General features: G+C 39.2%; 2 protein-coding genes across 3 annotated transcripts in view; one reads left to right on the top strand and one right to left on the bottom strand.

Annotated features, from left to right (window-relative positions):
* The window catches only part of TEX11 (testis expressed 11), a 27,464-nt gene extending 5,570 nt beyond the window's left edge, over positions 1-21,894 (bottom strand). Inside the window, exons 1-23 of the mRNA XM_030449397.1 lie at positions 21,710-21,894; positions 21,354-21,610; positions 20,928-21,012; positions 19,722-19,801; positions 19,182-19,262; positions 18,980-19,099; positions 17,981-18,061; positions 17,575-17,660; positions 16,073-16,130; positions 15,167-15,262; positions 13,569-13,650; positions 11,210-11,288; positions 10,376-10,527; positions 9,461-9,546; positions 9,101-9,238; positions 8,330-8,432; positions 7,278-7,402; positions 6,418-6,503; positions 5,680-5,733; positions 5,086-5,126; positions 2,144-2,214; positions 1,475-1,591; positions 588-660 (exon numbers count right to left, since the gene is read on the bottom strand). Of these exons, the coding sequence (XP_030305257.1) occupies positions 588-660; positions 1,475-1,591; positions 2,144-2,214; positions 5,086-5,126; positions 5,680-5,733; positions 6,418-6,503; positions 7,278-7,402; positions 8,330-8,432; positions 9,101-9,238; positions 9,461-9,546; positions 10,376-10,527; positions 11,210-11,288; positions 13,569-13,650; positions 15,167-15,262; positions 16,073-16,130; positions 17,575-17,660; positions 17,981-18,061; positions 18,980-19,099; positions 19,182-19,262; positions 19,722-19,801; positions 20,928-21,012; positions 21,354-21,610; positions 21,710-21,893 (2,335 nt within the window). The 5' untranslated portion in view covers position 21,894. The remainder of the gene's footprint in view (positions 1-587; positions 661-1,474; positions 1,592-2,143; positions 2,215-5,085; positions 5,127-5,679; positions 5,734-6,417; positions 6,504-7,277; positions 7,403-8,329; positions 8,433-9,100; positions 9,239-9,460; positions 9,547-10,375; positions 10,528-11,209; positions 11,289-13,568; positions 13,651-15,166; positions 15,263-16,072; positions 16,131-17,574; positions 17,661-17,980; positions 18,062-18,979; positions 19,100-19,181; positions 19,263-19,721; positions 19,802-20,927; positions 21,013-21,353; positions 21,611-21,709) is intronic.
* LOC103535607 (nuclear cap-binding protein subunit 2) lies at positions 21,833-24,952 on the top strand. 2 transcript variants are annotated; one of them, XM_030449172.1, is made up of 4 exons: positions 21,833-22,137; positions 22,304-22,485; positions 23,397-23,535; positions 24,569-24,952. In XM_030449172.1, exons 1-4 carry the CDS (start codon positions 22,051-22,053, stop codon positions 24,746-24,748), a joined length of 588 nt encoding a protein of 195 aa, XP_030305032.1. In that variant the 5' UTR covers positions 21,833-22,050; the 3' UTR covers positions 24,749-24,952. The 2 variants fall into 2 exon arrangements, with proteins under 2 accessions (XP_030305032.1, XP_030305034.1); XM_030449174.1 differs by having other exon boundaries at positions 21,834-22,137; positions 24,182-24,952.

Here is a 24,952-nt window from a genome sequence, read left to right as displayed (position 1 = left end):
TTTTAAAGCCACATGGTGTACCATAAAGTATACATTTTGTTTTCAACAGGCAGGAAAACCATTAAAGGATTCATGCTTAACAGTAGAGCAAGTGGAACTGAAGCAGTGGGATGAAAACCTCAGCATCCAAACACAATCTCACCAACCACAATGCCTCCTGCCCTCCAAAAAACCTGACTGTAATTGGTTAAATTCACACAATCCTCATAGGTCCAGTAAGAGCTACTAGGGGAAGCATTTTCCTAGGCAGGTAAAAGAGACAGCTGAAGGTCACCAGCTCAGAAGGTAAGCTTATAAAAAGAAGCTACTATCAGCTTAAAATGTTTGTATTGTCCCCTTTCTGGTAGAAAAGCTCTCAGAAAGTCATTAAAGCCTTAAACACTAAAGAATAGTGGGAGAGCAGCAAAACTGCTAGGAAGATGTAAAAAAAAAAAAACAGTAGCTGACTTTGCCAGCTCTTTTCTCATAGTGCCATTTATCTGCTTCAACACTCTTCAGTTAAGGCAGCAATTTCCTATGCCCTGCATTTGTCATTAATACAGTGAGTAAGTCTAAGAGGTACATGTGCTGAACACTTCGTAGCTTACCTGTCAATTTCAGAACTTTCCATATCTCCTTGCATGCCTGGAGATGTTCAAGGGCCTGAGTCAAAAGCTCCATCTATTTTACAAAATTCAGGAAGTTATTTTTTAATAGTTTCAAAAGCAAGAGGAATATATTTGTCACAACTAAAAAGATCTTTATACCCAACTATAATATAAATTCAGAATCAGCTTAATTAGGACATCTTCTACACCAGTTACTGTTTCTTTTTTTTATCTCTGTTTTTCAAAGACCTCCACATCTCAGAGAAAGCCTGAACAATGAAAATTTAATTGGTCCAAAAAGAACCATATGGGACATAATTTATTTTAGCTTGTAAGCATAATACAGTGCTATTGCAACTGACAAACCATGAAATCTCACAACACAAGTTGCTGTGCATTGCTCTCCACAGAAGTTTCTATAACTATCACTGTACAGCACACTTCTGTATTTCCTTCATAACCACCATGACATTTTCCTTAGTTTTCTTACCACAAGTAAGTACAAGACCCTCAAAAAAGGATGTATGCATAAACTGTACTGGTACCTACATTCAGCAAAGGAATAATCCTAAAGATGCAATAATTATCTGCCTGATCAACCAATGTTTAGCAGCAGACTCCTTACGTAATATATAAGGTAGGCTGAAATTCCTCTGAGATAAGGTACTGCCATGACCCTTTGCTGATATAAATCTATTCAAATCCACAGAAATCCAGTATTTGCAACTGTCTGGGAAGCACTAGGTGCTTTCCAATTAATTATGAAAGGCTCTCATGCTTACATTCTCAATTCCCTGTTCTGAGTGGAGCAACCAAGACTTAAAAATCAAAAGAAAAAAATTGCTACACTGATACACACTGAATCAGTTAACAGAGCAATGCCCTACCTGCTCAGAAGGTGTTGCTTGCTGTCTCCCCATTTCCAGATCAACTGCAGTTGCCATTAACAGGCATGTCTTCTGAGCAATTAGAACAGCTTTGTCAGAAGGACAAAACTGGGACAACTGATACCAAAATTGGAAAAAGTGATGAGAATTCTGCCCATATAAAGCAATTTGCTCCTGAACATATGAATGCTGAGTCTCCTTGATGACACTTTTAGAACCAATAATGAATACTTTATACACATAATGCAATTTTTCTTGTACAATTCCACAAGAATTTTAAAATATTAAGTGTCAAGCAGTGTTGAAGTCCCCTCTGTACAAACACATAAAAAACTGACAGTGTTGGTAGAATTTCTGTATGGTGATTAGGATTCAATTATTTAACACGTTTGTATTAATGACAGTTTCCAGGCAACAGAATCCATTTATTTTAGAAAGTTCTCATTTAAGTCTAAGTTTCTTATGACATTTTTAAGCAACAGAATGTAAAATATGACACTAATGCTTATATTTTGTAATACAAGTCAACTTCCTTCTGACAAAAGCACTCCAGAGCATACAAGCATGCATGTCTCCAAGGAGATTACCAATACATTGATGTAACTTCTAACAGAATTAGACAGATGACAATATTCTTCAGTCAGAGATAGTATTAGCAAGAATACTTACCTTGAAAGAGAGTAAAAAAAAGTCTCTCATCTTCTCAGGGTAGCCTTTGAACTGTACAGCTAAGTTCCAAGCTAACAAAGACAGACAGAATGGGAGAGCAGAATAAACATCTGCAGTGTTATGGATATGCCCATCTAGTCTCTACAGTAACAGTTCACATTATACAACTCAATTTCTTAACCAAATGTTATCAACAGCTCATCTATTAACAGAAAGAAATACAATTAATAGTGATTTTTATAAAATAGCTTATTCATGCTTCAAATTTTTGTCTTAGCAATTTAATCATCACAAAGTATTCATTCTACCACACAGCCTTCCCACAGGAGGATGAACTGGAAGAAGCATTTTCTTATGTTTACTGCACAGCAGGGGCAATTGGCAACTAAAACACACAATGCTGATCTGTAAATCTAAACATCCAGAAGAAACATCTAGATAAAGAAACATCTAAAAGACAATCAAATGACTTATGTATGAGACTCTGTCCCAATTAAATATTTTGCATTGACTTTGCAGTCCAGCTTTCATGTTAATTTATTCCCTAGGATATATTTTTTGTATTCTCTGCATTGTTTATTCTGAGTGAGAGTGCTGCCTTGCAAAGGTTATGGTCACTACAAATGACATCACACACATTACCATATTTGACCTCTGCTGCTTTTCTCCCTCCTCTGCTACTCTTTACTGGAGCATGGCTACATTGTGAGGAAACATGCAAAAGCTCATCATGGCAGATGTCTTTTGTTACTTATTTCAACTATTTTCTCTCCTGCATGCTCTGGCAGAAGCAAGACTCTGAAAAATTGCTCCATGGGAGCAAAAAAAATATCTATGATAATGTTTGCTGCTTACATTTCATATACTGTAGTTTAAGGCAAACTCCTGGACAATCAATTTAAGGGACTAATGAAAACATTCTACCTGGGGGGCAGAGGTAAGCTCATCCTGCACCAATCACACCAGTAACACTCATCTGAACTCTCTAAATCTTATTTTGCATACATGAAAACTTGCATATAGGATCTGCAATAAGTTTTTTAATTGCTCTTAGCATCAATTTTTTCAGACACTGAAGAAAACCAGTATTCTTTCTATTTGCCTGACCAGAAATTTTACTTCTGTAACAGAGTCTTGGTAGTGATGGGCTAATTAAGAGAAAAATGGTGAACTTTAAAGAGTTGTATCATGGATATTTACACCATCTTCTCTGCTATCAAATACACCTTGGTACACCTTGGTACATGAGCTATACCATATAGTTTCATAAGACAGAAAATGCAGCAGAACCTGAAGACTGGTTTTGCTTCTACTTGAAGACTGAAGACAACAACTGTCAAAGGTGACAAGTTTTATAAATCTACCACATCTTTAAACACTTCTTTCTACCTTAGGTTCTCGCTAAGTGGAGGTAGAGGGGATTCAGTCTAGATTTGAGAGTGCAACCTACCAACTTTTCTAAACCACTGAGCTTCAAGGATCCTCATGTCCTCTGTAAATTTCTCTTCTGTCAAAGACTCAGCAAGTCTTCTGTGAGCTGCAGGAAATGTGTTGTTTAATACATAAGTGACACTTAGAAATATAATAATACATATTAACTAACTACACTATAAAACAGGTTTCTAGAACTGACATGTAATTCCTGATGATTTAGTCTCACAACTTAAATCTAACATGCTTGGCCAGAGAGGCTTATAAAAAACATCAAAAGGTGCCTCAAACAGCATTTTAGATAAGATATAAGGCTGCCAACAAGTACTGTCTCTTCAAAGTTTACTGGCACTTAAGTCTAATGCAGAGGAGTTTTACTTAATTTCCCAAGATGTTCAGGGTTTTTAAATCTAATAACAGGTTTGAGGCTTTTCTTCAAGGAGCCTTTAATTTACTCAGTTACAGTCTTCATTCTCTTCTCCTAGCTGCAAAAGAATGGCTACTATAGATAAAGTTTTACTATCTAATTTCTTTCTTGTCCAAGATAGGATGAGAGGGGTAAAAATACATTTTATTCTCATGGAGAAAAGTCCTCTGTAAAACTTCTCTATCTTTTCCAGTGCAAACAAGACAACTCTATTCCAAAGGACAGCTTCAGCTCTGGAGCCCCAGACACTGGAAGGATGTGAAACTCTTGGAGTGAGTCCAGAAGAGGACCACAAAAATGATCAGAGGGCTGGAGCACCTCTCCTATGATGACAGGCTGAGAGAGTTGAGGTTGGTCAGCCTGGAGAGAAGACTCCAGGGAAACCTTACAGCAGCCTTCCAGTATGTGAAGGGAGCCTACAGGAAAGCTGGGGAGGGACTATTTAAAAGGCATGGAGCAATGGGATGAGGGGTAATGGTCTTAAACTAGAGCAGGGTAGATTTACATTGGCTATTAGGAAGAAATTCTTTACTATGTGGATGGTGAAACACTGGTTGCTCAAAGAGGTGGTGGAGGCCCCATCCCTGGAGATAATTAAGGTCAGGCTTGATGGAGCTCTGAGCAGTGTGATGTAGGTAAAGATGTCCCTGCTCACTGCACAGGGGTGAGATTAGATGACCTTTAAACCTCCCTTCAACCCAATGCATCCTATGATTACCGCAGTCTGAGACAGTCATTTGAAGCTACCCAAGCTATTGTATCCAAATGTCTGTGGTTTGCATGCATAGGCTTATGAGGGATGAAAGAGAAACTGACCCTTTACCTGAGAGGAGCTCACAAGCACAGGCTTTACTAGAAACAGCTTTTCCAACACTAGTGTGCAAGGTTTCCATAGCAGAAATCTGAGATCCAATTTTATAACAGTATTGAATCTCCAGTTTTGATTTTCAATAATTTCTACGGGAAGTTAAGAACCTAGACTGAAATTAGGCATCTAAACAATTGCTTGCTATCTACCAAACTCTACCATAAAATGTTCACAGCTGGATGAACAAAATAAAATTTAAATAAAACAAAAGCATACCCAGGGTAAAGTAAGTTATCATTGACTTGATATCTTCATCTCTAAAATGGAGGGAAAATTAAGTTTTAGAAAATATTTGATTAACTTTCTTACAACAGAACACATTATGTTGGGATACAACATCTCTGTAATTGTGCACATCGCCATTGTTCCCCTGACAAACATTTCAGCTATTGGGAACTTCCAGCACTTGAAGGTGCAAGAAGGAATACTGAAGGTTTGCAGAAACTTCCACTGATGTGCAGCTGTGAAGGTCATTGTAACAGTGTGGCAGGACACTTTCTCACACTTGTTAGGGTTGTAGGTTAAACTTCAAATCACACTGACACTACTCTGTTTTCTTGACAGTAAAAAGCCAGCAGTACAGTTCTAAGACAACACACCATTTGTGAAGTGGCTGTTCTGTCCCTTTCTGAAGCTGTCACTCAAAACTTCTGAAAGATATCACATCCTAGTGTCAAAGTTAAAGATGTTGTTTAGCTCACACTCCCTCTCAAAAAATACCTGGCAGTCTTAAACTTAATATAAGATAATAAACAGAACCATTTGTACAACATATGCACTATAAGAAAAAGGTTTTGCAAACAGACTCACCTATCCTCTTCATTTTCTGCCATGAACTTTGACAACATAATACGAACCAAACATCTAAATATGACAAAAATAAGCAATGAAGAAACAAGACTTTTTTTTTCCAACAGGAAGATGTCTAACAGGACACTTTTTCCCATTTTGCCAGAAAGGATCACTTTTCTTCCTTATGGTATCAGCCTGTGGAACTCACAGAAGAACCAAAAGTGTCCAAATGAGAATAAGAGCATACTATTTCCCATTCTATTGACTTATTTTGTGTATGACTTTTTAAAATCATTTCATAGTAAGTAACTGTACTTTGACAAGTACTTTATGCAAATATTGGAATAAATAAATCTATCTCACAATATTTGTTTTTATAAAGAAGATGAAATATTCCCAAAAGAAGACAGCACTTAATCAGAAGTTACAAAGGAACTTGCATTTTTTCCAAATAAATTGTTGCAAGGTCATTAGAGTCACTGTTGCTCATCTGTTCAAATCACAATAAAATCAAATAAAATTCAGAGCAACCACTACTATTTGCTTGGGAGAGAGACCTGGAATACATTTAGACATGGAAAGTTCTTTAGATATAAAGAGTTTATAAGAGAGCCTTTTAGATATAAAGGCTGTAGGTAGACCTGCAGCATTAGAAAGACTAACTAATCTGTTCTCCACCTTCCTCAATATAATATATTCTTTTTGAAAAAGAAGACAGAAAAATTTATCTTTCCTTGTAAACTATTGAATTCTCACTTTAAAGCTGCAAATAATTGTTGGAAGTCTTGTAAATGTTCAGACAAATACTCCAAAGCTTTGATAGCCACAACTTGTTGTTCATTCTGAAAAGAAATTAAAACATATTTTGTATAAACTGCACCACAGCAGCAATCACAAAAAAAAAAAAACAAAACAAAAAAAACCTGAAAAAACCCACAATCAACCCAAAACCAAAGGAATGGCATATTCCAAAACCCCAGTCTACTAGTAAAAGAACAAAGGACTCTCCACAGAAGAGTCTCACAGTCAAGAGAAAACCATAGGGAGAGACATGATCCTGTGTCCAAAGGGACTATGACAAGAACAGGATCAGTACAGCTGATCATGCTTTACAAGACTATCAACAAAGCCCTAGAAGGCAACCAAAAGCCTTTTCTAATTATGCAAATTTAATCAGCCAATTCAGGTATCACTCAAGTCAACAAACAAGAGACAAACGTGGTACAAGTGACCTTCCAGCCTTTCATCACTGACTTAGGTGTGTTTTGTGCACAGGTTCCACCTCGCACAAAGATCAAATCCCACAGGCAAAAAAAGATGTAATATTTTGCAAGGGAGAATTTTATGGAAATACAGCATGTCATTTCCAGGTACCAACATTTATACCTCAGAATTCTTTATTTTCCTGGAGAAATACTTAAAAATATAATTTATTTACACGTGAAATCAATTTTTCTTTTGAATTACACAACACATTTGAGTAAGACCTTGCTCATGGATGCATGAAATACTTAGAAATGCAGAAATACATAGAAATATTAAAAGTAGGACAGGTTACAGAGGTTACAGCTGTCCCACTTGTATCAATAAAGCAAAGACCATGTTATCTGCTCTACCTCTAAAGCAATTTGGGCAGCTAAACTCAGAAGATTAGTGCCTGTACTTTCATCCACTTTCAGGCTGTCTTCATCTTGAGATGGCTTTTCTGCTAACTTCCCCATTTCAGAAACTGCTTCCACAGCTGAAACACACACAGAGAAATTTTTTAGTTTGTTGGTTTGCTTTTTTCTACAGAAGCAATTGGAAGGTGGGAAGTTCTACTATTTTAATGATGCTTTAGAAATTACACATGCATAATTTTGTTCTGCCAAGTAACTGTTATTTACCCAAGACAGACTTTATCTAATACATTGTCTGGGCATGATTCCAAGCTCCCACATCTTGGCTTATGCTAAGGGTACTACTTTTATGTTCACATTGTCATGGTTCCCACTTGATATTATGTGAACAAATTATGCTGTCAGTGATATACAGAGAACAATCAGTCAGTACAGAACTCATTGGAAAGTAAGCTCTGCATGTTACTATGTATTCTAAGTAAGTATAGACCATATTTCTCAATTTTCATTACTTGACCTAAGATTCTCATTAAAATATAAACCAGCAGAAGTCATTATAAAAAAGAGACTACAGAAATATGTCATTCTGTAAGTCATCTCAGTAGTTCCTGTGTTTTGTAGTAATTTCAGGCTCTACTTTTCCAGAGAAATTAACAGAAGTAGTAATGGTTCTGTTAAGGTTAACTTAGCTTGGTATCCCTTTTTTACATTGTATATTCATACAAAAGAGTACTAGAAACAGTAAGTATACAGTGATTCTCACTCTGGGATACTAATACAGCTTCTGCCCATCAGATTAAAGACATCTTAGCAAAAAGCTCTATTCAGACAATACCAGTTATGACAATGGACTACACATCTTGTATATAGCATCTCACTCTAACAGTTTAAACATACAGCCTGGCAGTTTCAATAACTTTACAGGCTCTTCTTGTAGCTTCCCTCTATTTTGTCTTCCTCAAGTTGAACAGTCAAAATCTGCTTAGTATTTTCTAATATATTCAGCAATTCTGCTCTCTGTAGAAGACCCTTTATCTTTCAGTTTCTACCTTTATCTGTATCTTTCTCCATCACTGCAATCTTATAGACACTGAATTTAGTGAAGATGCTGTCTGGATCACACCTCTCTGCTTCTTTAACTGCCTCTTTAGCCTATTCATAGAGGAGATTAAAGGAAATCAGTACAAGGACATCTTGATACCAGTAATATAATGTGCAATTGAAGAGAGATTAAAAGAGGTACAAAATGTTAATGGTTATATTGCTGTTATTTATGTAATGAATCAAGAAGTTTGGTTTGGCAACATCTTCTCTGAAAAGAAAAGTGACCAGAAGATGGCACCAAAGGCTACCAGGCTGAGGGAAAAGACAATGCTTCAAAATCAGAACTACAGAATCGAGAAGCAAGAGAAGCTCTGACAATGCCGAAAAATTAAGCTTCCTTCTGCCACTCTGTAAAGTTTAGCACCCCCAGTCCAAAACACCTCAACAGGTAAAGCAGGTGCACTTCTCTGCAGAGATGAGGGGTAACACTGTTGTGGGAAGTTCTAGTGATCATCAAGTATTTTTCCAGCCAGGGCACATCTGTCTTGAAGAGAGAAGGACCTCTAACCTGAGAAGAAAAATGGTATCCTGAAGCATGTTCACACAACTTGTGAACAGATTCCCCCATCAGAATTGATAGATGATAGAAGAGGTCCCCATGGCAGCTAAAATGATGAACATCCCTCTGCTGGATAATACAAGATAGGCAAAGTCCCAAAGATATAGCTACAAAAATAAAAACAATGCAAATAAATAAATAAATATTATATACCTACCTTGTCAACTTGTTTTAGATGAAGATAGCAAGAGGCTATGTTCCTCTGCAGCTTAGCCAAGTTCTGATCTACCTGCCCAGGTATGTAGAAGCTGACTGAATAATTGTACCAGTGAAGAGCTTCAGAATAGTTTTTTGCCTAGGAAATTTTAAAACAAAACAAAGCAAACACACCCTTATTTAGGTGATTAAACTGCCTACATTTTCCCAATGTTTTTTTTTTTTTAAAAAAAAAAGGTTATAGGATATGAAAGATTTAGATAATCGAGTATATTCTAGTGCAACATTTCCCCCAGAAGAACAAACTGAAGAGGTTCATTTTCATTGATACAAATAACAACACTAAAACTTGGTCCCAAACCTCATAATGTTTGGCAGCTCTGTCCCATAAGATGATGTGCAGCTGGTTTAAGGCTTCAGGCAACAGTTGTTTCCCAGTATAATGACCTGAAAATATATTGAAAATTGTCACTTTACAGGAACTTTAAAAAGCACACTAAGAAGCACTGAAGGTCTATGAAAGACTGTCCCACAGCAATATTTTCAGACAGGACCCAAGGTTTCATATTCTGCTTCTGAAACAAACAAACAAATAAACAGAATACCCCAAAACCAGTGGGTAAGAGAATAAATATTTTCCTGCTCAGACAACATAAAGGGGATACTGCACCCAGCTTTATGCTATGTAATATACAGTTTAATTTCCAGCACATCTCACAGTTTAAAAAAATAGTAGAGTGCTACAGGTGCAATAGACCTGAAAAAGAAACTGTTATTCAGCTGCTCAAACAAGATTGTGCACCCTATTTTAATACTGACAAACAAACCCACACTGGGCTGGATGGAAAAAGTATTAACATTTCTATAGAACTGATGTTTTCTAATCTCATATGTCCCACTCAATCCACACTAAAAAGGAAGAGCTGCTCTAGCAAGTGAATTTAACCCTGAACTTAACACAACTGTCATTCATTATGGAAACTGAGAATTGTCATGTAAAAGACGCATAAGGGAGAACTGTCACAAACAGAAGCAAGGATAAAAATATAGAAATAACAGTTAGTGGCCCAGGGATGGGCATTTGCTGCCATTGGTGATGTGGTGTGTTCAACAGACAGTGATTTTATGCATAAGAACTAGATGATCTTTAAGGTGCCTTCAAACAGAAAACATTCTATGATTCTATAAGAATAAGCAAAAAAGTGAGAATCGTAATACAAGGCTTTAGTCTACTAAATCCAGTTTTCAGTAAACAGCAGCAAAAATAGATACAGACCTATAATAATGTCTTCAACCTTTTGCTTTGCAAGCAGCTCCCTCTTATTCTGCAACAGGAACTCTAAGTGGAGTAGAGCAATTTTTCCAAGGTCAGGTGAAGCTTCGTATCGTTCAGGAATAGATTTCAGAAAATCAAAACCAACTGATTCCCTGTTCAAACAGATGCATTTTTAGGATGCTGCACAAGAAGAGCTGTTAAGTTTCCATTCAAGAGAATCACATATTCAAGCTATACAGCATGCTTCTCACTAATGCTGATGGCACACAGTCACACTGACAGAGTGAGTCAGTGTATGAATTTACTGCAATTCATCTATTCAGCAATAATTTCCTATTAGCACACACTTGTTACACAGTATTGATGAGTTTACTCCTCACAATGAAAGAGTAAGACAGAAGCATTGTGAACATCACAGAATGTTCAACAGTGTGAAATTTCATGCCTTGATCATCCTTATGCTGGTTTTCACAAGACTGATTCCAGGACTCAACACTCTTGCATTCTGAGGTTTGGTATGGAAGAAAGATTTCAGTCAGGTAATTCCAGATTCATGTAGGTATTATTCCAGATATATAGTAAAACTACATAGGGAGAATCTTAATCACTCCAAAATAAAGCTACAGCCTTGCAAGTTGGCAATCAACACTACCTCACACCTTGTTCTGCTTCTGTCATAATCTCTATCACCTTGCTGTAGAAAAGAGAGGCTCACCCTAAAAACTTTTTTTCTTTAAAATAAGGCATCAGAGTGTAACAGATGTTCTTTGCTTATAAAAGAACACCTATAGAGCCCAAATATTGTGTTCACCCCACTCAGTGATGCTGTCATACCTTCCGTGCTCCAGCAGCAGTTTGGCAATATTCAGACAAAAGTCTAAAGAGAAGTCATGGTGCATGAATTCTGCAGTGGCTGGACAGAACACAAAGCAGTTGAGATTATTTAATCAACTTAGGCACTTAACTGCTCAATTTATCATTTACCTCTTGGAGCTTCTTTGAGAAAAAAAAAAAACAAAAACCAAACAAAACCCCACCCTGATATAATAGTCATAAAACAAAAGGAAGAACAAAAAAATATCTATTGTGCTTTGACTCTCCTTTTGCTGTACAATAAATGTAGTACTACAGAAAGCTGACATACTGCCAGCCCTTGAATTCTAGCCCTCTGTCTCTTTAAACAGCAACACTGTAGGCATTAGTAGCACAAACTTTTCCCTCAAGCTGTCTTCCATCAAAATGCCTCACCCTTATCCAGCAGGAACCACTTAAGACAGGTCAGAGCTCATGCTGTGTGGTAGTGTCACATTGCAACGGGAACTACTCAAACCCAATGCCTTTTAGCATCAGCTGCTGAAATGACCAGTGCTGGTAAGGAGGTATCAGTTTTAAACCACTCAGATAAAGTTTAAAAATTGCCAGACTGTGCTGGATGGTTAAGAAAAAAATTTATACATTAGTAGCTTGGATGAGATCAAAGAAGCAACAAATAGGGACATGACTGTAACAGATTTTAAAGGAAGCACTTCTAAGGCACCAGGGTACAAGTACACAATACAACATTTTAGTTAAATGCCTAAAACTCAGGAGGAACCTTCACCCAAAAGAAGTTGCAGTGAATGGACACTACAGACTTTTGCCAGTCACACAAGAAAAGACAGAGATCCACTTATTAATAAGCTTTCTTGAAAAATTGACTGGAGTCTTAGTGCTACTAAGACTCCTTGAGTCCTGTGTCCAGTTGTGGGCCCCTCAGTTCAGGAAGAATATCGAGGTCCTGGAGCAGGTCCAAAGGAGGCAACTGGGCTGGTGAAGGGACTCGAGCACAGACCCTATGAGGAGAGGCTGAGGGAGCTGGAGGTGTTCAGGCTGGAGAAGAGGAGGCTCAGGGGAGACCTCAACACTCTCTACAACTCCCTGAAAGGAGGCTGGAGCGAGGTGGGGGTTGGGCTCTTTTCCCAGGCAACTCTCAGCAAGACAAGAAGACACGGTCTCAAGTTGTGCCAGGGGAGGTTTAGGTTGGATATTAGGAAGAATTTCTTTACGGAGAGAGTGATCAGACATTGGAATGGGCTGCCCAGGGAAGTAGTGGATTCTCCATCCCTGGAGATATTTAAAAAGAGACTGGATGTGGCACTCAGTGCCATGGTCTAGCAACCGCAACAGTGGTTCAAGGGTTGGACTCGATGATCTCTGAGGTCCCTTCCAACCCAGCCAATTCTATGATTCTAAACACAAATAATGTGCATTTTGATAGGCAACATTATGGCTTCACAATTCAACCTGCAGGACAGAAGCCAGCTACTGCCATGGTAAGTCTTGAATAACTGACCACTTGAAAGCTATCTGAAATTCCCCAGGAGCAACCTGAAGTGGGAGCTTCCATTCCCACTAGTCTGGCAGCATTCAAACCATTCAGGTTCCTGCAGGAAAATTCTCATCTCATACTACATTTATTTCTTAGAGCATTCATTATGCATTTGATGCTTTCCAACCATGGGAAGTGCAAAGCCTCTTTTGCTTAAGATTTCATTATTTCTGAAAATAAAATTCTTTTAGTACACCACCCTTTCTATATTAACGTTCCCCAGACAACTTCCTTCTCCTCTCATGCCAACAGAAAAATTATTTTTCTTCAAAAGACAAGTTTGAGGAAAAAGGAGAAGAGAGCTAATATGCCCTAGATACTCTCAATAAACTCTGGTAACACAGGTTTGTGACAGCACACTGATCAGCACTTGATACCTCTTGGCCAAAATCTGCAACACACCCAGAGAACTGCAATGTTTCATGAGCCTTTCTCCTCTGCTGACTGCATAAGACACAATCCACCTTCACCACTCTTGAGTAACATTAGGCACATGTCTAAAATAAACTATACCTTCACCTGCATACATTTTCACTGCCTTCATTCTAACAGGCTTCATTCAGTCTTCCCCTTCCCTATTTCCAGCAAAGCTATTTCAATTCTCAACAAAAATAAAGTTATGCTTAATTCAAACATGTGCTAGCACCTGCATAACTCCTTTGTGAACACAGACTGCTCACAGTTCAAAACCAGAATGACATTTAGCAAATGAAGATTCCTCTAAAACACACCAGAAATGGCATTTTTTTTTTCTATCTACAACTCAGGCCAACTTCTTAGAAAGGCAGTATGATCCTACTGTGAAACCTATGCAGACTGTGGTACCTGAACTGATATCTTCATCTGATGCTCCACTTTTCAGAAGAATTTTAACTTTCAAGAGAAGCCCTGCTGGATGCAAATTCTCCTGCAAAATAAAAAACAATACAGTCCTTGGAGAGCTAGTTGCAGAATACAGATCCTGTGAGAGTCTAGCACAGAGGTAACACAGACAAATACCAGGAAACCACATACACTCACTATATTCTACAGTTCCAGTTTAACAACTGAAGCAATAGGTAAGCAGCTGGTAGTATTTTCTTCTTAAATTCAATGTGCATCTTTATTATTTATTCTTATACTGCCAAAAGACCATGAAGACAAGGAAAGCAAGAGATAAATGACTCCAATTTTGCTGTGGTCCATTTCCAATACTTTTAAATAGAAGCTGAATGCTGCTGAATGCTAGAAACATTTCCTGCTTTTCTATGTGTAAATTTGCTGGATTACTCTAGAATTAATACAAGCAGAATGCAAAGTAGCTTGTAATAATATGAAATTTAGAAAAGAACAACAATGGAAGCAAATGGAAACAATGAAGCCTGTGTACTACATCTTGCACTGCACATTTCAGACTCTAAAACAAAAATTTTCTTCTGGTTTTCCATCCTCTTGTAAAGTATCAAAATATGCATTATCAAAAATTATGAAAAAAACACTTTCAAAAGTAAATACAATAGAAATTGCAAAAGGCTGAGCTACTGTAGTAGCACTTTGCTGCATCATCAAGATACACTGCCTTTTATCCTGGTCTCAGGAACAGAGAGTAGAACAGCATGTAGAAAACAGAATCTGAGTTTTCACTGAAAGCAGGATTTTTATACCTAAAACTTGTTTAGTATGAAACAGAAACTGAAAGTTCAGAAATGGTCAACGAAAAATAAATATTTTTTTTTCAAATTTAAGTTTCTCTAATTAACCTGAAAAGGTAGACACACAAAAGTGACTCATGTTTTTATGTAGGAACTGGAATCTGCCAAAGAGTAATAGACCTCACTGTAGTGACTGCTTAGAGATATATGAACTTTATTCAGGGTAGCTCTTCCTTTATACAGCTCATTTTTCAAATTTCAGAAGACATACAGTCATGTTAGTAAAGCTAAATTAATTGTTTGAAATAAGACAGATGCATCATGACTACACAGCTTTCAAAACTGAACCCTGGCACTTGGCCAAATATTTGTACAGATAATGAGCTGGGGACTCAGAATCCACAGACAATGCCCATTATAACCCTAAGTAATTCAAAAGTTCTGGTGCATAAAAAGCCAGATGCTTTTCTTTTCTCAAGTAGACCCTACTGTAGTTTATTCTCTTTGTACTGTTTTCCTGAATATGTACCAGAGAAATTTCAGTCATATCATTACCAAAGGACCTCACTCTTAATAGCTACGAGGCAGCAAGACAGCTCTACATGCAAAGAAGTATTTCTCTGTAAAAAAATCTAGGAATACCAAAAGAGACTCCAAGTATGAAAACCAAAGCAAATGTCTGACATCAGGGATAACACACTAACACACCAGTGATTAATTTGGTCCCTATCAATATGCTAATAAATGCTGGAGTTTTGACTTTTGCACACCATAAATAAAGTAATATATTACCTGATTTGCCAAGCTTATAGCTTTCAATGCCTTTTCAAGATACAGATTGCAATCCCACTCGAAATAGGCTGTAGCTAACAATCGCAGCACTTTAGCCTGGAAAGAAAATCAAATTTCAATATAAATGCCATCTGAACAGCAGAAAAATAAATAGTCATATATGAACACCTATATGAATACAAAAGACTTAAAAATTAAGGTCATGAAAAATAAAAGTTCTTTAATTTAAAAGAATGCCTGTCAGGCATGAGACATGTAAAGTGATTGCTCAGTTCTGAAGCATATTCAGTCTTCAGCACTGGAATTCACACAGGACATGAATAAAACAGACTTCTGAGAACTGGGTAGGAAGGAAAATCAGAGATTTGGAAAAAACAGAATGAAAGAAGAAACTGAAGAACCAGGAGGAACAAACTTTACTGAGATTTAAAAAAATGAAAAAAAACCCAAAACAAACACAAAGACATGCATGGTAATGGCCTTAAAATAGATAAATGATGCATCTGAAGAGGGTAACAAATCATCTCTATATCCACTGTGGGTAATAAAAGGAGTAACACACCTATGAATGAGACAAACATCTATCAGAAATTACACAGATGTAACTGATGATGCCTTGAAAGAAAAGGAGAAATGGAAAAAAAGATGGCCTTTCAGAGTATACTTCAGCCTTACTTTCTAAAATTTAACTCCTGTGAACTAATAGATTCAGACATGATTTAAGACTGATCAAAGACTGCTCATAGCAACTGAACTTGCAGCTTCATGAAAATCCATAGCAGAGAGTACTAAAAAGGAGTCCAAAGAATTGTTAGACAGGCTTGGCACAGCAGAAGCAGTGATACAGAGGAGTCAGATTAACAAAATGCCCCTGTTTGTAAACAGTATTTTTTTTCTATTTCTTACCTGCATTTCTTTGCCAACAGAGTATTTCATATTCATCTTTCCAATGTCATAACTCTGGCTATCAATGGTAAGGGAACGTAGGAATTAAATGGGATGACAAAGATAAATTCAGCCATTTTTCTGGTATGTGCAATATTCCTACACATTCCCGATTCTTAAACACTTAGAAAACATAAACTGAACAAATTAATCTCAGTATTCACTCTTACTAGAGAACAGACACTCTTACTAGAACTTTCTATATCCTCACATTAAAAATTGTACTCAATCACTGTCTTCAACCTGCTGCACCACCTCCTGTAGTATCTTCTATTCAAACATTTCAATAGGCTTTATCAGCTTAAATCACAGAGGTTCTGTAAAAGCAAGTGCTCTGATTCTCACATAACATATAATATAGTCATATACAAAAGTCATACATGACCTGGTCTCAAGATCACAGCAAGGCAGTAGCAAAGGTGGAAACAGAACCTGGGAGCTATGATTCTCCATTCTGTTTCTACAAGTTCAAACCAGCACAAAGGACCCCCCAGAAGAAAATGTAGTGGCAATTCCACAAAACCAGAACTGATTTCAAATGCTGTGAATGAAGAACTGCTAGAAAGAAAAACAATCACCAGGCATTTGTTTCCTAAGTAACACAATCTCATTACAGGGAAATTCTAAACCACTAGATTGTGCTGCATCTCTTTCTCTAGATAAACCACTTTGCAGAGATTTATTTCCTCCTCAAATCTTGTCATCAGGACTTATCATATACTGTTCCACAAGAATAAATAGTCTTCAAAACACCAGCTGTAATTAATCCCAAGCATTTCTACAGATCCTCTTTGACAACATTTGTGACAATAGAAATTTTCAGTTAGGTATGTTGCCATTCACTTTCTTCTGACTATTTAAAAGAAAAAGAATAAAAAGAAATAAAAAAACAAATTTTATGAGCTAAGGCTGTAAGGATACTCTTTACAATAGCCTAAATTTTTACTTCCTAAGTATACCACAGCATTTATCTAGACCCTACCCAAACCATCTGTAACTATTATTTTTTCACCTTGGTGTTTGTATCTTTCATCAATCAAGGATTTGCCCTCAATGAAGCACCTCTGTTACAAGAAATTCAAATAATGTTAAAAATAAAATCAGTTAAAACACCAGTCGTATACACTTTTCTGAAGTTCTCAAATCCCTTCATTATCATTTATGAATGGAAAAAGAACTGGGAACAACCTCTTTATAAAAATACTCTCTTTGAAGGAAATGTTAAGAACAGAATTAATGAGAACCATGGAAAGACTTTCATGCTGATAATATGAACGTACGTGCAGAAAGCAAACATAAAAATGTTAGGATTCAGAGTAAGACAGTCACTAAATGCCTGCTCAGCTCATTTGATTCAGCTAAAATCTTGTATTCTACCGCTTTAAATCAAACCTCTACTTTTCCTTGCTCCCCCCTCTCCATCACAAAAGCAGGATTTTATTTTCTTTGCCTTTGCACATTACCTGAGCCAGAAGGAGCTCTGCTCAAACCTCTTCCATTCATAGGTTTCCACTCCAAAATTGTAGCAGAGGATTGACAAGTAACAGGTCTGCAATAAAAGACTTCTATAATGTTCTGGTGGAAATCTCTTCAGATCTTTGCCACTCCAGTCTCAGGTTCTTTACAACGCATTTTACTTTAAAGATAAATCCACTCTTATCACATCTGACCTTACCCAAGGGGATACTGACCATGACTAAAATGGAATGATAATTGTGTGGTAAAGTGAAGCATCATTAACCAGTTCAGCACATGCAAACGAGTGGGATTCTTGAAACACTTGAGGGAGTACTTTTCAAAATGTCATACAGTGTATGTTATTCTTTAACATACAGAAAGGATTTAGGAGGATATAAAATATTCACTTACTTCTTTTGGCAATTTTATCAGCATGTCTTTGCAGCGCTGAACACATGTCACTGCTTTCTCAAAATCCCTTTGAGCAACTGCCTAAGAAAGCAGCAGAACATGCCAACAAACTATTAGTGAGCAACCTGCCTTTAAAATTTTTTAAAGGACTGATTCTCTAAAATAGGACTTGTTTTTTTCACATTCAGTGAAGCTAGGTTTGGGACTAGATACCTGTACCTACAGTAATTCTGTGCATTACTCTATCCATACAGAAAACCAATGCAGTCTTTAGGAAGTGTGAAAAGGCTGGATGGGTGGAACAAGCTCATTCAGATCTTACAAGGATACAACAGTTCAGCAAATCTCCAATAACTTCAGGTCCTCTTTTGTCTCCATAATCAAATCAAAACTTTTGGCCAACACTTTGGCATGTTTAGGGAAGCTCTTGAGAATTCCAGATACAACACTCCTCTTCTAGATTCTGCACATGTGGCTTATAATATCTACTTGTTGGCTATCTGCAACCATGATGAATACTATCTTCACATACTTTCCATCAGCCTAGCTGCAAATATGAGCAAAGTATGATGAGCATCCCAAAGAGATTGGACTCCTGCTGTGTACATGTTGCACAAATGCAGTTTGGGGGACACAGGCTCGACACCAGTCCCATCCCACTTCTTCAGTCAAGTGCAGCACAGCTCTGGAACTGCCACAGGTTTGATTCAGAGAAGCAGTCCCTTGTTTCATAAGCACCCACGCTAGCCAGATCATAGAGCAACAAATCTGAACTAGTTAGAAACACCACAGCAGAAATAACTGTGGTAAGTTAGGCAAATTAAAAATCATTATATCATTGCAACACTGAATGCAAACATGAAATCTACTATCCTTAAGTTAAGGAAACAAATCCCTCAGCAATTCTTCAATGCCAAGCATTCATGTAGCTAAGAACTGGGTCAGAGTTTCCCTCTTTACCCCTAGTGACTTATAGGGAAAACTGAGAAGAACACATACTGATTCAGCCTGGTAAGATATTACTTTGAAGAGGTTCTTTTCCACATCAGCTTTGTGCACGTAAATATCTGCTTCACCATCGCTCCCATTAAGTAACTTTGCATACAGTTTTTCTATGCTCTGGAAAACAAAGTGTAGGTATCACCCATGGAACTTAAAGATAGACATGTTTGTAAGAAATTAAAACTTGAAAAGATCTTACATTCATGGCAATCTCTAGAAATCCATCAGCAAGATCAGCTTTTCCAATATCTATCCATCCTTTCCCAGTTTTCATAGACATCTGAAAAATAAAATAAGTGCCTTCCTTGAAAGTAAGTATATTTAAACAATACAATTTTAGATCTGATCTCATTAATGCATGTATCTAACACATGAGAGGGGCATTTTGCTCTTTGATTTCTGAGAGGTGTCTCTTATGTATGAATGAAGTCCTTAACACTCAGATGAAGTGCAAGACCTATGGTGCCCTATTAGACATTATAAGATAATGAAATAAATCAATATGCTGTTAATATAACATTTTACAACAAAGGGGTGATTCTAATCACACTATGCATAAAATCCTAACTGCACTAGCTCAGCAAGGTGTATCTGTGATAACAGAGGTTCCTATTCAGCACGTGTACTTCCCAGAACTACAGATGCATTTCACTCCCTTTCCATAATACACCATAATACACTTTGAAGGTTTCCCTGGGTGATTAACTGTACTCCAGTGCTCATCCACCACCAGACTTACCAAAATCTGCCTTCGAATAGTTTCCTCTGGAGGATCACTGCCTTCACAAAGGCAAACCAGTCTGCAAGCCACAAACCTTACTGCAAGAGAACAACGTGGAGATATGCAAGTTCTGTCTTTTATTTGTTAAGAAAGTAAGGCCCTACCATATCTGCAAGACTGCTAGCAATTTTAAATTAGAAGAGAGAAAAAATGTAAAGCTTCAGGAGTGAAAACAGTCTGAATTTTAGCCAAGTTACATAAACCTCCTCTTTAGGCAATAAGAAAAAAAAATTCTCATTAGAATACATATTAAATACTTCAGAGAGAATTAAAATTAAATACAAGGTATTCAAAGACTTCATTGCATTGCAAGTGCTTACAGTAACATGTCTTGAGAGCCTCAAAACAGCCTTCAGCAAAATAAGGAAATTACATTAATAATCTTTATATTTTCAAAGTAAAAAAAAAAAAAAAAAAAACTTCAGGCCTTTCTTATACATCAGGGATGGAAAAGACACCACTTACATTGTTTAAAATAGCCTTTCCCCATCCCTTCAGCTGTCATACAAGATCTGATAACATTATGCTCTACAATTACTCCTTATTTTGCTTTAACTTGCCCTCTTCCCTTTACCCGATATAATTATATGATGCACATTATGCATAATTTTGAACAAAATCCCTCATGACAAAAATGTAGGCCAGATATTCTGGAGAACCACATAAAGAATGGGTTGAGGGAGCAGCTCATTTCTGCTGTCCCCCAGCCCTGCTCCTGGCTCCAAACAAACCCACTAGCTTGGTACCTGTCTAAAGCAGAGAAGCATAAAGCGGATTTAAAGTATGTAAACAGTGACAAGACAAATTAAGGAAAAATGCTTTATATAAATTATGTGACAAAGTGCCTAAAATTAATATCTACTTTATTTCCATACATTTCTAGACTGAAACTGTAGCATTAGAAGGCAGATTACAGCTTCCTTTGGTCACATCACCAAAAGGTAAAGGGGAAAGGGGGAGTGGTAAGAATGCCTGCAACGATCCTGTGTCACAAGATCAGGGATAACAGGTTGCTTCCTCTTGAACTGTTTATACAAACCCAGATGCCTATTTTTGTCTGATTACATACTATTTGAAAAGATCCAAACAAAGCTACAACTCCACATATATGCCCATCAGCAGAGTTTTCCTCACATTTTAGGAAGGTAGGGAACACATACATACGTTTAGCTCTTTGCTCATCATTGAGAACAGAACCCATGTGTTTGGTCACAGCCCAGTTCCACAGGCTTATCGCAACCTCTTCAACCTGAATAGGAAAAATCCATTAGATTTCACTGTCCTGGATTGGGTCACACTGAAAATGACTGCTGAAAAAGGATCTTTTGTGCGTAACACAGCAGTGACCTGTCCACCACCAGACATTTTTACTTGAAACCATGTACTACTAGAAAACTGAAGTAAAAACCTTTGCATCACTAAGATACCAGTAACTTCTCCCATTACAATAGGAATTACGAGCCTTTTACCTATAGGATCAGTATTTTCCCCTTTATTTTGAACTTTCATGCTATTGGGTTAAAAGGTGAAAAAATAAACTGCTTTGTTTGCGTTCAACCAGCGCTACAGTTTTAAGCATTGGCTTTTCACCTCAACAGATGGCACCCAAGGGCTGGAAGAGCTGCAGGCACCAACATGGGCCGGCGCTGCTGTGTGGCATGGAGGACGTGAAACCCCCATCGCTTGGGGCGGGCTGGAGAGCGGTAACGGGCCCAGGGGCTGAGGCTCTCCCAGAACCGGGGAACTTCTGCCCTCCTCGGCGATACTCCCAGCCGCCTGGAAGAGCTCCTCGGTGAGGGCGGCGATGCGGGACGGAGCCTCCTCCCTCAGCAGCTCCCGCACCAGTCCTGCGAGACAGGAGGAGACGGGAACGTCAGACACAGCCAACAACGGGCAGTGACTCCTAGGAGCTCATCAGGGAATCCCCGCCCAGGGGCAGGCGGTACCTTCCACCGCCTCAAGCCGCGTCCCCGCCATCTCCAGAGCCCCCACAGACCCTGAGGAGACGGGAGGGCGAGCGGCGCATGCGCGCCAGGCACCCCACGCGCGCGCGCTGCCGAGGAGCACGCCGGGCGGGGCGGGGCCGAACCGAACCGGGAGCTCCTGGCGCTTGCGGCCGCCGATTGGCATCACGGCACCATCGCCCCGCCTTTCCGGCCTGAGCGACAGACAGGGGCCGGAGCCAATCGGACGGCGCGGCGGTTCGGTTTCTTTATTTTCCATCCGGTGGGCGCCGCGGTGGTTCTGGAAGGATCCAAAGATCAGGGCCCGGTCGGGCGCGGGCGAGATGTCGGGGCTGCTCCACACAACGCTGAGCGGGCTCAACAGCGACTCCTACTGCGAGATCAGCCAGTACCGGGACCAGCACTTCCGGGTGCGCTCGGCAGCCGGGACTGAGGCGCAGGGGTCGGGGCGGTGGAGCCCAAACCCGGGGTGGGGGGGTGGGACTGCTGCCGGGGCAAGGCCGTGCGAGGGGCCGGGGAGGTGGGAGGTGGGCGGCGGGAGCGCTTAACCGGCTGTGTGCTCCCCTCTGCCCCCAGGGTAGCCGGCAGCTGCAGGAAAAGTCCCTGAAAATTTCCTCTACGCTGTATGTTGGCAACCTGTCCTTCTACACCACTGAGGAGCAGATCCAGGAGCTCTTCTCCAAGTGTGGGGACGTGAAGAGGATTGTCATGGGGCTGGATAAGATCAAGAAAACTCCCTGTGGCTTCTGCTTTGTCGAGTATCCTTTATGGTTCTCTGTTGTAAGCCCCTGTGTGGCTGCCACCTATAGTTCCTCCCTGCACAGCAAGTTTAGGTGTACGGTGAATTACCTGTGAGAACTACTGATAGCCAAGAGCTTCCCCTCCATCCCTGTTACTTCCCCACCACCACCTGAATTGAGAGGCAGGCTGTACAGTGTAGGTGAAAAATGCTGCCACTGATGTACTTTCTGGAGGTGGCAGAAAGGTCGATTATTTTGTTAGTGTCTTTAATGAGTTTTTAATGAGACTCCCACCATGTTTGCAGAAAAAAATTGGCACTCAGTGCCATGGTCTAGTAACTGCAACAGCAGTGGATCAAGGGTTGGACTTGATGATCTCTGAGGTCCCTTCCAACCCAGTCGATTCTATGATTCTGTGATTCTAGGGCTAAGATAACTATTAAGATCATCAGTCTGAGCTCTTGCATGGCCCGAAGAGGTTTACTTTTTCACCTTTAGACTTGTATGAAACAGCAGGATAAGCCATGGCAGTATTCCCAAGGACAGGGTACATGCTTTTGCAAGTTGTACCAGGAACTACTTTTGCAAATCTCTCCGGTAAAGACTGCTTCTCTTGCTTAAATTCAATCAAGATTCATGTAGTATAAAAAGGCATATTACAGGTATCTTGCTTTAACATGTTTGTTTTCATCTACTTGTGAAATAAGCGATCCAAAGCTACCTTTTGTCTGTGCAGGTACTAACACTAAAACTCAGAATCCTTTCTGCGTGGGAGCTGTTTTTGGTGCGGATTTTTATCAGCATTGTTTTTAATCCCATAGGGAAGAGCTGGAAGAGTAGGAAAGGTTTGAATGCAGGGTTTTCTATTATTTTCTTTTCCCTGTACACAACAAAACAGCATATTTAGTTCTCCTTATAGTGTGCTTCAGGTACTACACAAGAGCAGATGCTGAGCACGCGATGCGGTTCATTAACGGCACGCGACTCGACGACCGCATCATTCGAACTGACTGGGATGCAGGGTTTAAGGAGGGGAGACAGTATGGAAGAGGAAAAACTGGAGGACAGGTAAAAAGCAATACTGGTCCATACCTTGAATTTAATTGCTCTCCTGGTTTGCCAGTTTCATCTCATGCAGAACAACGTGTAGGCTGTAAAGGCCCAATGATGAACTTTAGCCACTACCTGGTGTTAAAAGCTAGAAATAGAACTTACAGTCATTTCTCTCCAGGGCTCCAAACTTCCTGTGGTGAAAGTAGAATGTTCCCTAATCCAAACCAGTACTCTTAAATTTATGTAGAATTTTAATAGAGGGGGACAGCATAGCTCCTAGGCCAGTCTCATAATACAGCAGTTTGCCTCAGTGTAGAGGTGAGGTTCCTTTGCACATTTCCAAGGTGGAGTAGAGAAAATGTTCTGGAGGCCAAGCCTGGTAATTCATAAAGCTGGACTGCAAAGCTGAATGAAAATATTTTGGGGCCTTCTTTGCTTCTTGTCTAAAAAGATCTCAGCAATCAGATATATCCTCATTTGTCATTTTCACTACCATTACCACGTTTTGGTGATTTTCCAGAGAGATTTCAAGTAAGTAAAAAGCTCTGGTAACCTGAAGCTAGCTACCCACCATCTGAGCAAGGATGAGATGATGATTTTGAAGTCTAGCAGGAGACAGGCAGTGCAGGGTGCTAATATCTGTGTTACTGCTGTGTCCCAGGTGCGAGATGAGTACCGGACAGACTACGATGTGGGAAGAGGTGGCTTTGGCAAGATCATTCAGATGCAGAAGGCAAATCATCAGCCTGCAATCTACTAATTGCCCTCTTGGGTCCTAGATTGTAGAGGGCTCTGTCCTTCCAGAGCTAGCCCTGTTTTTCCATTTTGGATTGGGGCAGGGAGTGAGATCCAAGTTCTATAAAAGGTGACCCTCCTTAGTCTGTGGATATACTGTGTATTCATTCCCCTTTCCTTCTGGGATAGAGAAGATATTCTGTGCTGATACAGGGCAACAAGGAAAAAAAATGGACAGCTCTGCAGGATTCTGGGTAAGAAGAGGCTCAGCTTGTAACACACACCTCGTGCTATGACATTCTTTATGTTGCAGCTAAGCAGGTGGCTTCCTTCAGCTGTGACTGCAGCCGTGATTGCTCTCAAATGGATCTTCTTAAAATCTTACCACCATGGGAGACCTCCAGTGCCTGGGTCCCTTGTGGGGATACACAAGAGATTCAGGATTTTAATTTGCAAGCTTATCTGCTCAGAAGCAGTATTACTGTTTGGATGACTGAAGTGGAACAAGGTCTTAACATCACCCTGGAGGTGCCTGTCTGGCTTGGCCAGAGCCTGCAGAGCATTTCTTTTTATGATGTCCCTAGTGCTGCCTGGCTTTTCCACATCTTCACTGTTCAGCATGATTTTGTTAAAGAGTTTATTTTAATTTTTTAAATAAACAGTAGTATTTGGTCTGGCTGAGATGAAGTTCATTTTC

The sequence above is a fragment of the Calypte anna genome, chromosome 4 (genome assembly GCF_003957555.1).
Source record: "Calypte anna isolate BGI_N300 chromosome 4, bCalAnn1_v1.p, whole genome shotgun sequence".
Lineage (NCBI taxonomy): Eukaryota > Metazoa > Chordata > Aves > Apodiformes > Trochilidae > Calypte > Calypte anna.
Note: the sequence above shows the minus strand (reverse complement) of the source record. Positions and strands in the feature narration are given on the sequence as shown.

Bases quoted from the DNA above. Each gene is read 5' to 3' on its own strand.
- LOC103535607 (XM_030449172.1), top strand. From the start codon at position 22,051: ATGTCGGGGCTGCTCCACACAACGCTGAGCGGGCTCAACAGCGACTCC. The intron at 22,486-23,396 runs GTATCCTTTATG...AGTGTGCTTCAG, and splicing joins TGTGGCTTCTGCTTTGTCGA to GTACTACACAAGAGCAGATG. The intron at 23,536-24,568 runs GTAAAAAGCAAT...TTTATGTTGCAG, and splicing joins GAGGAAAAACTGGAGGACAG to CTAAGCAGGTGGCTTCCTTC.